The sequence below is a fragment of the Camelus ferus genome, chromosome 9 (assembly GCF_009834535.1).
Source record: "Camelus ferus isolate YT-003-E chromosome 9, BCGSAC_Cfer_1.0, whole genome shotgun sequence".
In the NCBI taxonomy this organism is placed as follows: Eukaryota; Metazoa; Chordata; class Mammalia; order Artiodactyla; family Camelidae; genus Camelus; species Camelus ferus.
The window spans coordinates 14973409-14985849 of NC_045704.1; the positions used below are offsets into that span (position 1 = coordinate 14973409).

Consider the following 12441-nt stretch of genomic DNA (forward strand, 5'->3'; position numbering starts at 1 on the left):
GCCCTCTGGTCTCAAATCTTGATTTTATTCCCTTATTCAACTATGAATAATTCTCTCTTTATTTATCTTCCTAGGAATATTCATCTTCAAATGGCTGGTGACCAGAACCCTAAATCAGCTCCAGATCCAGCATTTTACATAACAAATGGTTCTGTGGGTCTTGCACAAACAGCAGGGATCAAAACCAATCCTGACATCACCCCAGACACTAACTACTAAGAAAATCTTGTTTGAGAGAGAGCTCTCCATATCCGCTTTCATTATTGTTGGTAAATTAAGGCAGTTTAAGGACAGTCTCAGTCCATCTTAAACAAGAGGAAGATTGAGTAAAGTTTGTCTCTACTAAAATCCAGCTCATTATTCTCCTTAGGACTCTTTAAATGATTTTTTACTTATTTATTAGACCCTTCTCTGGCTCTTTATACATGGAAGGCACTGCTTCAAGCACTTGACAAACATCTCACTTAATCGTCGTAACAACTCTGAGACAGGCAATAATGCGACCTCCTTTATACAGCTAAGGAAATTAAGGCATAGAGAGGTTAAGCACGTTTCCCAAGGTCACACAGCTAGAAAGTGGCAAACCTGGGGCTCACCCCAGGCATTCTGGTTCCGGAATCTGCTCTCAGTCACTAAAGCTGTTTTTCCAACTCAGGGCCAGAAGGTCACTTGGTGCACGGAGGATCATAAAAAACGGAGGGTCCTCGTCTTCTGGGCTCTGGTTTTCAGGGAGTCAAGGTCTATATGAGACAATGATATGAATATTGGCGCTAGATCTTGAAAATTGTAGGGACGTACGCTCGGCGTAGTGACACAGGCTGGCCGCCTGAGGGGGCGCCAGCCCCGCTCGCGGAGCCCGGAGAGGGAGGACGGAACCTTGGAAACGAATGTCAGGCTCAGACTCTTATGAACCACAGAACGTTGAGAACAGAGCATCTTAGAAGCCAGAGAACAAAGCCTCTTAGAACGTAGAACAAAGGCCTCTGGAATCGTAGAACGGTGAGCGCAAAGCCTCGCAGCATCTGAGAGACAAAAGAAGCTTAGATTCTGTTCCGGTGGAATCATAAAATCTTACACCCAGGGTCTTGTAATTCCAGAATTTGGGACATGATCGATCTTAGACTCTTAGAAGTAAGATTGGCTATCTAATTTGAAAGGCCCAGTGCAACATGAAAATGCAGGGCACCTTGTTCACAAAATAAGAATTTCAAGACAATAACATCAGAGTGTTAAACCAAGCTCGGTGACCCTTCTAGCAGGTCGTATGTCAGCGAAGCCGGCCCCACTTAGAAAAATAATTTTAGGGGAGGATGTCGGTCTTAGTTGGCCTGGCCCTCTAGTTTTACAGTTGAGTATCTAGGAAGGCTTCGTGGAAGAGGAGGCAAAATCAGAACTCTCTCTTATCCCTTCTGCCCCCGGCGCAGCCTCCGAAGCTGAGAGTTACGAAGGGTGAGGGGAAGGAGCAGCTGCCAAAACGTCACGTGGACCCATTCTCTATTTATAGATTACCCCTGCCCCTCTCACGGGACAGTCCAATAGTAGTCAGAGCTCTCCCGAAGGGGGCGGAACCATCTGCTGGAGCTGGGAGACATGGACCAATGACATTGGGGAAAGGGCGGACTTGTTTCATTGTGACGCGTGGGGGCGTGGCCAGGACCCAAAGGACAGTGTGAGAGGGGGCGTGGCGAGGCGGCCAGTCAGCCGGGCGAGTAGGCAGTTGTGAGCATGCGTAGCGTTGGGGGCGCGGGTGCACAGCAAGTGTCTTCGTAAGGGAGCGTACCAGCCAATAGACGACGGTTGCTCTGTCGCCGGGGGCGTGGCCATGCAGATAAGGCTCGGGTGGGCGGCCCAATGGGCGGGCTCCTATGCAGATGAGACGGTGACAGCCGGGCCAGCGGGCGGGCGGGCAGGCGGGTTGTTGGGGCGGGGAGGTGGGACCGGGAGAGGGGTGGCCGCGGGGCCCGGCCGGGCTGGGGCGGGGGGCCGCAGCCATGATCCGGGCCTTCTCGTTCCCGGTGAGCCCCGAGCGGGGTAGGCTACGGGGCTGGCTAGAGGGCAGCCTGGCCGGGCTCTGCGAGTTACACTGGCTCCGAGAGAGGCAGGAGTACCGCGTGCAGCAGGCGCTGCGGCTGGCCCAGCCCGGAATGGGGGGCGCAGAGGCCGAGGACGAGGAGGACGCCGACGAGGACGAAGATGCGGCGGCGGCGCGCCGGGCCGCAGCGGCTCTGGAAGAGCAGCTGGTGAGGGGCCGCCTGTCCGTCCGTCCCTCTGCCCGCCTCTGTGTCTGTCTGTCTGTCTGTCTCGGTTGGATGCTCAGACACCCGTCCGGGTGGGGGAGGGAGGCGGGGGAAAGGAGAGGGGGTGGGGCTGGAGAGTCTGGGCGGCGGGAGGGATCAGGCCTCCCCGCCCCCAAACTGGGGAAGGGGACTGCGTCGCCTCCGCCAGACGCTGGTGTGATGCACAGGCCCATTCCATACACCCCTTCCCCAAAGAAAATCCATCTGGGCGCCAAGTATGTGTCAAGCCCGCGCTGAGTATTTGGCAGGCGTTGTCTTCTTGCAGCTTGGGGGCTAGAGGGTGATAGTTCCCATTTCACAGAGAAAAAACCTGAGGCTCAGGGAGGGCAAGCGACTCACCCAAGGTCACACAGCGGAATCCACACATCTCCCCCTTCGGGCCTCCATACCAAGGCTCCTGTCTTCCCTAAGTCCTGGTGTGCTTGGAGATCTCAAGAGGGGGCGGGGTGGGGGGAGGGGATCCTGGGGCCTCCTGAGGGAGGGATTACTGCTGAGAGGAGACTCACTGTCCCTTAGGACCCCACGGTGATCTTGACCGTCTGGTGACACTTTCCCTCCTTTCCTACCTGGCCCCAGCCCTGGCCTCACCCAAGAGGTGGCAGACTGAGGGAGTATGGGGGTCTGACTTCTAGACTCCCTGGGAGCTCTGGTGGTGGAAGATGAGGCAGAGGTCTCCAGAATAACTTAAGGAGCATCACCCCTCTCTATGTCATTTCTTAATTCTCCCAACCTCTTCTTGGGTCTTTTCTCCTACATTCTTTCCCCCTACTGCCACAGCTCTGTGACTTTCTGTGTGTGTCTCTGGCTTTTTCAACCCTCTGTCTCCCTGGTCTTCCTTTGCATTTCTGCATCTCTCTCATTCTGCCCCAAGTCTCTGTCCCTCTCTCTTCCCATCCCCCTAGCCTGCCAGGCCCCAGACCCTGGCTCCACTGGCTGATCCCATCCCCAAGCCTGTGTGTGGCCAGAGCTTCCCGTTTGGGGAAACCTGAGCCGAGGTTGGGGGAAGGGGGCTCTCCCTGCCGCTGACCTCAACTGCCCCCTCCCCAGATGGGGAATGGGGAGAAAGGCTGAAGCCAGACTCTGGGGCTGCATGCCCAGCCCCTCCCCCCGGCCGGGAGAGGGACCCTGCACATTCTTCTCTGGAAACAGAAACAGCTGTGGGAGGCCCCACCCCCTCCCAAAGTTAGAGACGCATTGTGGGGGACTTCACCAGCTCACCCCACCCCAAGCTGGCCAGGCTTAGGAAGGCACCTCCCACCCCTCGGAGGAAAGGGAGAAGGCACTGGAATGGGCCAGCAGTGTCCTGCCTCCCTGTCCCTCAGCCTCTCCCTCTCTCTGCCTCAGTCTTCCCCTTCTCTGCCCCTCTGTCTACCCCCTAGTCCTCAGTATCCCCGCCATGAGGTGGTAGTGGAGAGGCCTCTTTCCCCCACAATCTCCAGGCAAAGCTCCGTCCCAGCGTCAGGGAGGAGGCGGTGGCAGGCAACGGGAGGGAGACAGCGCCACTGAGGGAGGAGCAGAGAAGCGCTAAATATAAACTCCTCTGGTGTTGAGGGTTCCTGGGTCCCTCCGAATTGGGGGTGGGGGCCTTCTCTAATCCCTGAGCCTCTGTCGTGTGATGCTTACCCCTCTCACTCCTCCACCCGCCCCCACCCAGGAATACACTCCCTTTGAAGCAAGAAAGACTGAAGCCAGAGTTGATTAGTTTCTAATAGGAAAGATGGGGATGCAGGTAAAGATTGGGGTATCTCGGAGAAAAGCAGCAAGAATCCTGAATGAGGGTAGGAATCGTGTTCTCTTCCACCAAGGAAAATGGTCCCTTTCCAGCAAGAAGGACTTAAGTTAGACTTGTGGAGGAATTTCCTACAGAGATAAAGGGAAATGGATACAGACAAGGAGTATGTGAATGGGGGGAGCAAAGGTCTGGGAAAGTCTGGGCACAGAGGTCTCCAGGAGTCTGAACCACATTCATGTTAAACCTGCCTGAGCTGGATGGCCTCAGACCCACTTGCAGAAGGGCTTGCAAAAAAAAAAGGATGAGGGGCATTGTGGGTAGGCAGGGAGCCAGATTCAGGCCAAGTATCTTCTGGTCTTTTAAAGATTCATCCCCTTACAGCTGGAAGGAATGAGGTCAGACTTACAAACTGGGGGTTGTAGACTGGAGGGGTGTTGGGGGTTCCAGGCACAGGGGAGGAGGAGGCCTCTGTTGTCTCTCTCCCCAACTCCTGCTCTTCCCTGCAGTGGAGGAACTGAGATTAGACCAGGAGAACTTACCGGAAAACCCATGTTTTTACATTTACTTTTAATTACACAAGTAAAACATGATTTTCTATTTTCCTTGTTAGCAATTCGTGGCTTTCATGTAATGATAAAAGCCAGCATTTATTAAGTGCTTAAAAGGAACTGCTGTTTAAACTCATTTAATCCTCACAGCAACCCCTTAGCAGAGGGAGTTGAATGATGCCCATGTTACAGATGAGGAAATCGAGGCCCAGGGAGTTGAAGTAACCTGCTTAAGGTGACACAACTGGGAAGTGGCTGTGTGAACCTTAACAATTTGACTCCAAGCCAGGCCTCCCTAAACACTTCATCCTACCATCTAGTCCCCTCATTCCTCCTTGACCCCCTAAATGCACACTCTCCCCTGTGATCACCACCGTTGTCACCCTGGTGTGAGTCCTGCATCTATCTGCAGAAACAGTTTACACACCAAGAAATGTAGAGTTTTACTTTTGACAAATTCCAGTTTCTTGGATGAGGTCCCAGAGACCGTGGCAGTGGTTCTCAAATTGTGACCCACTGGATTAGCAGCATCTCATGGGAACTTGTTAGAAATGCAAATTCTCAGGCTCCCACCTGGAATCAGAAGCTCTGGAGGCCGGACCCAGTAATTTAGGTCTTAACACGGCCCCCAGGTAGTGCTGACTCACCTTTACACATTTGGCACTTTTCTTTTTCCTCTTGGCGATATATCTTGGTGATGGTTCTATATAGAAATTGCCTCACTCCATTTTAACCGCTGTATTGTATTCTACTGTATTCCTTCCTTCCTTCCTTCCTTTGACACTTCCTGAACACCTACTTTGTGCGAGGTGATTTTCTAGGCACTGGGGTGGGGTGGGGGTGGGGTGGGGGTAAGGGATGGCACAGCCGTGTACAAAACAGACAAAAATCTCTGCCCTCCTGGGGCTGGAGCTGACATTCTAGTGAGAAAGATAATAAATAAATGACAGCCTGATAGGTCCTTTTAAGTCAGGAGGTCATTACTGCTATGTAAGGAAGAAAGCGGGGCAACCCAAGTGCAGAATGATCGAGAGCTATTTTGGAAAGAGTGGTCAGGGAAGGGAGCATGTAAAGATCTGAATGAAGCAAGGGAGTGAGCCAGGAGGATATGTCGGGAAACATCCTACAGAGGAAGGAGCATGCGCGGCAGGTTCAGGAAACAGCAAACAACCAGGAGGCTAGTGTGGCTAAAGCAGAGCAAGGGCACGGATTAGTGGGGGACAGGACGTGGGGTATATGGGTGACCCTTGATGTTTTTTAGCCACCCCTGATGCTGCAGTTTGGCTGCATTCCTGGGCTCTGCTCAAAGATGACACCACCCTGAGCATCTCTGTACACCCAGGGCAGGCGCCCAGGGTGGAGAATTTGTTGACTTTCCTCCCGTAAACAAGCCCAGATGGGGGCTTCTGTTCTGGGGGGAGGGGTGAGGACTGGGGCTCAGGAGAGCAGCCACGGGAGTAGGAAGCTGAGGGTAGGGGGAGTGTCTGCAGGGGAGCCGGCCAGTCTTTCTGCCCTAAATAGGCAAGGCTGGGCGTCTGCCCTCTCAGCCCCTCCCCCCTCCTCCCCTCCCTCCCTCTCGCCGCCTGCCGTCCAGACAAGCCGCTTTTGTCTGAGGGTCAACCGTCAGCCTGAGGCTGCCGCCACCTCTGGCCTCACCCAGATCCATGTGAGACTAGGATCCAAGTCCTAGTGTCTTGGAGACCCCATCTTGTTGTTTCAGCCCCTACTCCCACCACCAGCCACTCCCCTTAAAGGGTTTTCACCCTCATTTATTCACACCTGATAGGAAATGGTCTTTCCCTGCAGCAAGAAGGATCCAGTGTAGACTCAAGAGAAATTTCTTACGGGAAAGAGGGGCTGTGGCAGATGCTGGGGACTTCTGGGTGGGAATGGAGCAAGGGCAGGAGGAGGATGTGATCCCTGCTTGGGGCAAAGGAACCTCCTGGGGCTCGCTGCTGCAGTACCACTAAGGCTAGACTCAAAGAAGGACTTTCCAGTAGGCACCAGGGGATTCTTTCTTTGAGAGGAGGAACAAAGACTTATATGAGTTATGGTCAGCCTATTTTATCCAAATGAGGGAAAGAGTCAGTCTGTAGCAGGAAAGACTTGTGGGATATTTGCAAAAGGACCTTCCCTTGATGATAAGGGGCAGAGGGGAGAGATGGGAGCATCTGCGAAGGGAGAACCAAGGACTAGTAGAAGGCAGACCAATGGATGGCTAAGAGATCTGCTAGTCCTGAACACCAATTTTTAGCAGTGAACTGCCCTTACAGCAAGAAGACCTGAAGTGACACTTAAAGCAGGACATTCTCATAGGGGTTATGGGGCCATAAGCACCAGATGGAGGGAACAGCTGATGGGGAGGGAACAAGTGATAGGGCCTTCCGAAGCCTTATCGCTCACACCTAAGAGGGAATGAGGTGGCTGCAGCACGAGGGACTGGAGTTAGACAGCCAGAAGGACTTTCTAAAGGGTGAAGGAACAGAGAACTTGAGGCAGATCCTGGAAGCAGTACTAGGGTACTGCTTTTACCTTTTCAAAATCAGAACCTCACTGTCAAAGCAAAGCTCTGCCCATGAACTCCTAGAATAAGGGACCAGTTGGCAGATGACTGGGCGGGGGTGGGGAGGTGTCTTCTGACCATCTTGCTCTCCCCATCTCCTCAGGAGGCCTTGCCTGGGCTCATCTGGGACCTGGGCCAGCAGCTGGGAGACCTGAGCCTGGAGTCTGGAGGCCTGGAACAGGAGAGCGGGCGCAGCTCAGGTGAGCATGGTTACAGGTAGTGGGGTCTGCCTGGACATCCCAATTTTTCCCACTGTCTCCTGTGTCTCAGGCTCTCCTCTCTCTGCCTCTTGATCTCCTTTCCGCACACCTGGTTTCCCCTTCCAGGCCCCTCTGATTGTCTCCCCTTTTCTTTGGAATCTAGGCTTCTATGAAGACCCCAGCTCTACAGGAGGTCCAGACTCACCACCCTCGACCTTCTGTGGGGACAGTGGCTTCTCTGGATCTGGCTCCTATGGACGCTTGGGTCCCTCTGAACCCCGGGGCATCTATGCCAGCGAGAGGCCCAAGTCCCTAGGTAAGGTGGGTGGTGTTGGACCCCGAGAGCCAGGGAATGGACAGTAAGAGGATGCTTTTGAGCACAAGCAGCTGAGTCAGACCGACCTGGATTCGAATTCTGGCTGTGACAGTCCCTTTTTCTGTGATTTTGAGCATGTTGCTTCTTTTTTGCGCCTTTGTTTCTGTGTCTATTAAAATGGGATTAAGAACAATACTTACTTCACAGGGAAGTTTTGACTCTGCCCTAAGGCACTGAACTTGGCATATGGTAGCCATTCAGTAAACAGAAGTTGCTGTTTCTGAGTCCCTTCCATGTGCTATCCTAGCACATATCCTAGGGAGAGGGATACAGCAGTAAAGAAATCCCTGACTTCAGGAAGCTGACATTCTAGTGGGAGAAATAGATAATATACAAGATAAGTAAGTAAAATATATAGGATATTAGATACCGACATGTACCATGAAAAGAAAATTAGGGAAAGGGACAAGGGTGTGCCCCTTTGAGTTGGAGAGAGAATTGCACTTTTATAAAATCCGGCCAGGGAGGGCGTCACTGAGACTGTAACATTTGAGTGGTGCTCTGAAGCAGGTAAGGGAGTGGGCCAAGCAGGTATCCTGAGGGAAGAGCGGTCCAAGCAATGAGAACCGCAAGTACAAAGGCCCTGAGGCTGGAGTGTGACTGGCTTGTGCATCGGGAGGTCGGTGTAGCTAGAGACCTATGAACATAGAGGAGAAGGGTTAGTGTTGGAGGTCAGAGACGCAGAGGCAGGAAGGACCATGCAGGGTCCTGTGGGCCACTGTGAAGTTCTGTCATGAACCTGGTATGAGGGAAGGGGTGAGAGCAGGGTTTTGATGGGAGTGGGAGAGTAGAGGAGGCGGTAGGCAGTCTGCCCTTCCTAGGCTCATTGAGAAAGGGCTTTGAGAGCTTCTCCACTCTCTTCCTTTTTTTGCCTTCCTCCCCTAGGAGACGCCAGTCCCAGCGCACACGAAGCGGTGGGCGCTCGGGCAGCTGTGCCGCGGTCCTTCTCTGCGCCCTACCCAACAGCAGCGGGGTCTGCGGGCCCGGAGGCCTGCTCCTCGGCGGAGCGACGGGCCCGTGCGGGGCCCTTCCTGACGCCCAGCCCCCTGCACGCCGTGGCGCTGCGCAGCCCGCGGCCGTGCGGCCGTCCTCCCGCGGACTCGCCAGACGCAGCGGGCGTGGGGCGGCCCCTGGACGGCTACATCTCGGCGCTCCTGCGCAGGCGCCGCCGCCGGGGGGCGGGCCAGCCCCGGACCAGTCCCGGGGGCGCGGACGGGGGCCCGCGGCGCCAGAACAGCGTGCGCCAGCGGCCACCCGACGCGTCCCCGCCCCCCGGAGGCGCGCGGCCCGCGCCCGAGCCCCCGGTGGAGCGCGCGGGGGTCCGTTCCGCCAGCCCGGCTCCTTTGGGCCGCTCTTGGGCCTCGCCGTGGGAGTCGGAGGTGGCCCCCGAGCCCTCCGCGCCGCCCGCTATCCCCTCACCCCCCGACAGCCCAGGTCGAGGGCCGCCTGGTGAAGGCGCAGTACATCCCGGGAGCTCAGGCCGCCACACGCGGCCTCCCGGGCCGCGCGGCGCGCCGCAAAGCGCCCCCACTGACCCGGGGCCGCAGTGTGGAGCAGTCCCCACCCCGGGAGCGTCCCCGAGCCGCGGGCCGCCGCGGACGCATGACCGAGGCCACAGGCCGCCGGGGCTCGCCCAGGGCTCGCAAGGCCGCGCGCTCCCAGTCTGAGACCAGCCTTTTAGGCCGCGCCGCCGCGGTTCCTCCAGGCCCCCCCAAGTACCCCACAGCTGAACGAGAAGAGCCTCGGCCGCCGCGGCCTCGCCGTGGTCCGGCACCCACGCTCGCGGCTCAGGCTGCAGGGTCCTGCCGCCGCTGGCGCTCCACGGCCGAGATCGACGCCGCCGATGGGCGCCGAGGCCGTCCCCGCGGCCCCACCGCCCGAGCCCCGGCCCCTGGCCCATCCCCGTCAGCTCCTCAGCGCCGTCTGCTCTACGGCTGCGCAGGCAGCGACTCGGAGTGCTCGGCTGGGCGTCTGGGGCCCCTCGGACGCCGGGGGCCGACAGGCGGCGTCGGAGGCGGCTACGGGGAGAGTGAATCGAGCGCCAGTGAGGCGGAGTCTCCTGCCTTCAGCTCCGCATCCAGCGACTCTGATGGCAGCGGTGGCCTCGTGTGGCCGCAGCAGCTAGTGGCAGCCACCGCGGCCTCTGGGCCAGCGGCTGGTGCAGGTGGAGGGGCGCCCGCGGGTCCTGCCAAAGTCTTTGTGAAGATCAAGGCTTCCCATGCGCTCAAGAAAAAGATACTACGTTTCCGTTCGGGTTCTCTCAAGGTCATGACTACAGTGTGAGTTTAGAGGTTTGCTTGGGCTCCTCCTTCATGGCCTCTGCACCACCACACCCTCAATCACTGACCCTTCTACACCTCCCTTTTCCAAAGACCACCATTTTCTCTGCTTCCAAAGACCCTTTCTCACTGCCCCATCCACTGCAGTCTTAGTTAAAAAGGCTCCCCCTCCACCACAGGGAGGAATGGGGGAGGAGCCCTGTTTGACCCAGTTCAGCTGCTGGGTGTGCGGCTCTTGGGCAAGAAAGCTCCCTCTCTGTGGGCCTCACTTTCTTCATCTGTACTGTGGGTGTACTATGGTATGCAGAAGGGATAATTCAGTTTGAATTTCCCCATTTTTGTTTTTTTAGACACTTAGTCTGTTTTTTTCCCCTTCATTTCTCTCACTGAGCCCTCTTATTCCTCCTTTCCTTGCGCAGATATGGCCCCCCTCCTCATTCACAAAGTGCCCCCTTCCATGTCCCTGGACCCTTAGGAAATCCCCTTGGCACCGCAGTAGAAGACTCTGTCTGACCCAGATGGTGCCTGCGGAGTGCCCTGGGAAGGGAAGGAGCACTGACTTTGGGGTTCTGAGGGTCAAGTAGGAATTGGTAACACCTAGAAAGACGCTTTCACCTCCGTCCCTGGACAATTATGGATGATTGGGAGGTAGAAGACGGGCAGTAAGATGGCTTCTATCTCGTGGCACCCACTGTGAGAGGGAGTAGGGGGAGCCCAGGATGACCCTCAGCTGTTCCAGTTAAGTATTTTTTCTTTTTTTAAAATTACTGTATTTATTATGACGATGGTGACTCCCCAGTGCACAGGGGGGCCAGAATCTGTGTGTTTCTCTAGCCTCTTTGTAAATAAATGCACAGTGTTACATATGTGGTGGACTCTCCTTCTGTACTCAAATGGGCTTTTCCTTGGGACTAATATTTATTGAGCAACTACTGTTTGCTTTGGATATGGTGGTGTCCAGAACCAGATGGCGGATCCCAGGGTGGGTCTCAGTAGCATTTCTTACCATGTGTTTGCATACATATATTAATCTTAGTAACTATATAAATATACAGAACTATATATATGCATATGCATATAGTTATACTCTGTATATGTGAAACTATATATTTACATAATTTGAACTATATGTACATGTTGTTTTTTAGTTTCTGTTGTTGGTATCTGTGCCTGGAGATTTCTTTATGGAAAGGATTTTCATTAAGAATTGACTTTTTTTGAGGGTTTACTACTATTTAGCTTTTCTATTTCTTCTTATGTCCATTTTACTAAGTCGAATTCTTTGAGGACTTTGTTCATTTCATCTAAATTTAGATGATATATTTTCCTATCACTGTAGTAGCTGTGTAAGATTCCATGGGATGGGGGAGACCCATGATCTAACCCTATAGTCAGCTCTTCAATTCCTTTGCTATTTCAGACCTTACTGCAGTTATGTCCTTGTACATGCCTCTTTGTGCATGTATATATTTCTGTAGGATCCTCTCCTAGAAATAGAATGGCTTGGTCATTATAATACGATCATTAAAAATTTTTTTTAATTGACACAGTCACACTTCCTTCCACTAAGACTACCCTCAGCTGACATTTCCAACAGCAATTTCTGAGATGCCCATTTTTCCACCCCTTCACCAAACAACAGATGCTATGAATCATTTTCATTTTGCCAATCTAGGGGGGAAAACGGTGTTCCGTTTTAATTAGCATGTCTCTCTCCCTATTTTCTTGTGGTGACACAACATTTTGGATGCTTATTGGCCCACTTGTAATTGCCTGTTCACACCTTTTGCCCATTTTTCGATTGGGGAAGCCCAATCATTATACTAACTTCATAGTTGGGTAAATAGAGACTCAGAGAAGGACTATTGTTTGCCCTGGTCACACAGCAAGAGGAAGCCCATACTAGGACCCAACCCCCACCTGACTCTACAGTCTGAAGAATGGGTATTTGTTACTGCTGCTTTGACCTGTGTTTCTACATGGGTGGGTCCACCTCTCTGTCCCTTTGAGCTCTGAGGGAGCAGGGACCAGTTCTGCTGTACTCATCCGTGTCTCTAGTGCCCACTAAGGCACTGGGGTTACAGTAAGGAACAAAACAGAAAAAAAGTCCCTGCTCTGTGGAGCTCCCATTCTGGTAGATGTGGGTGGTGGTGTGTGTGAATAAACATACATTTTCCTTTAGAGTAACAATAAACAGAAGTTACGTTAAAAAAGACTGCTTGGGTGACATCTGAACAGAGACTTGGACGAAGTGGGAGAGTGAAGCTTGTGGATATCATGGGGGAGAACACCCCAGGTAGAGAGGTCAGCTAGTGCAAAGGCCCTGAGGCCTAAATGGTGCCTGATGTGTTGGCAAAATAGCTAGAAGCCAGCATATCTGGAGCAGTGAGTGAGGGGGAGAGAGGGGGTGACGGGGGCAGAGGGCCGTTGGGACCCCTACATTACA

General features: G+C 54.0%; 1 protein-coding gene across 1 annotated transcript; it reads left to right on the top strand.

The window, feature by feature from the left end:
* Positions 1–1907: 1907 nt before the first annotated feature.
* Positions 1908–10861, top strand: DACT3 (dishevelled binding antagonist of beta catenin 3). Its single transcript, XM_032485720.1, is given in 5 exon segments — positions 1908–2240; positions 7244–7340; positions 7504–7656; positions 8602–9149; positions 9151–10861. Coding segments are annotated over 5 exon segments (1896 nt in total). The 5' UTR covers positions 1908–1991; the 3' UTR covers positions 10000–10861.
* Positions 10862–12441: the final 1580 nt, after the last annotated feature.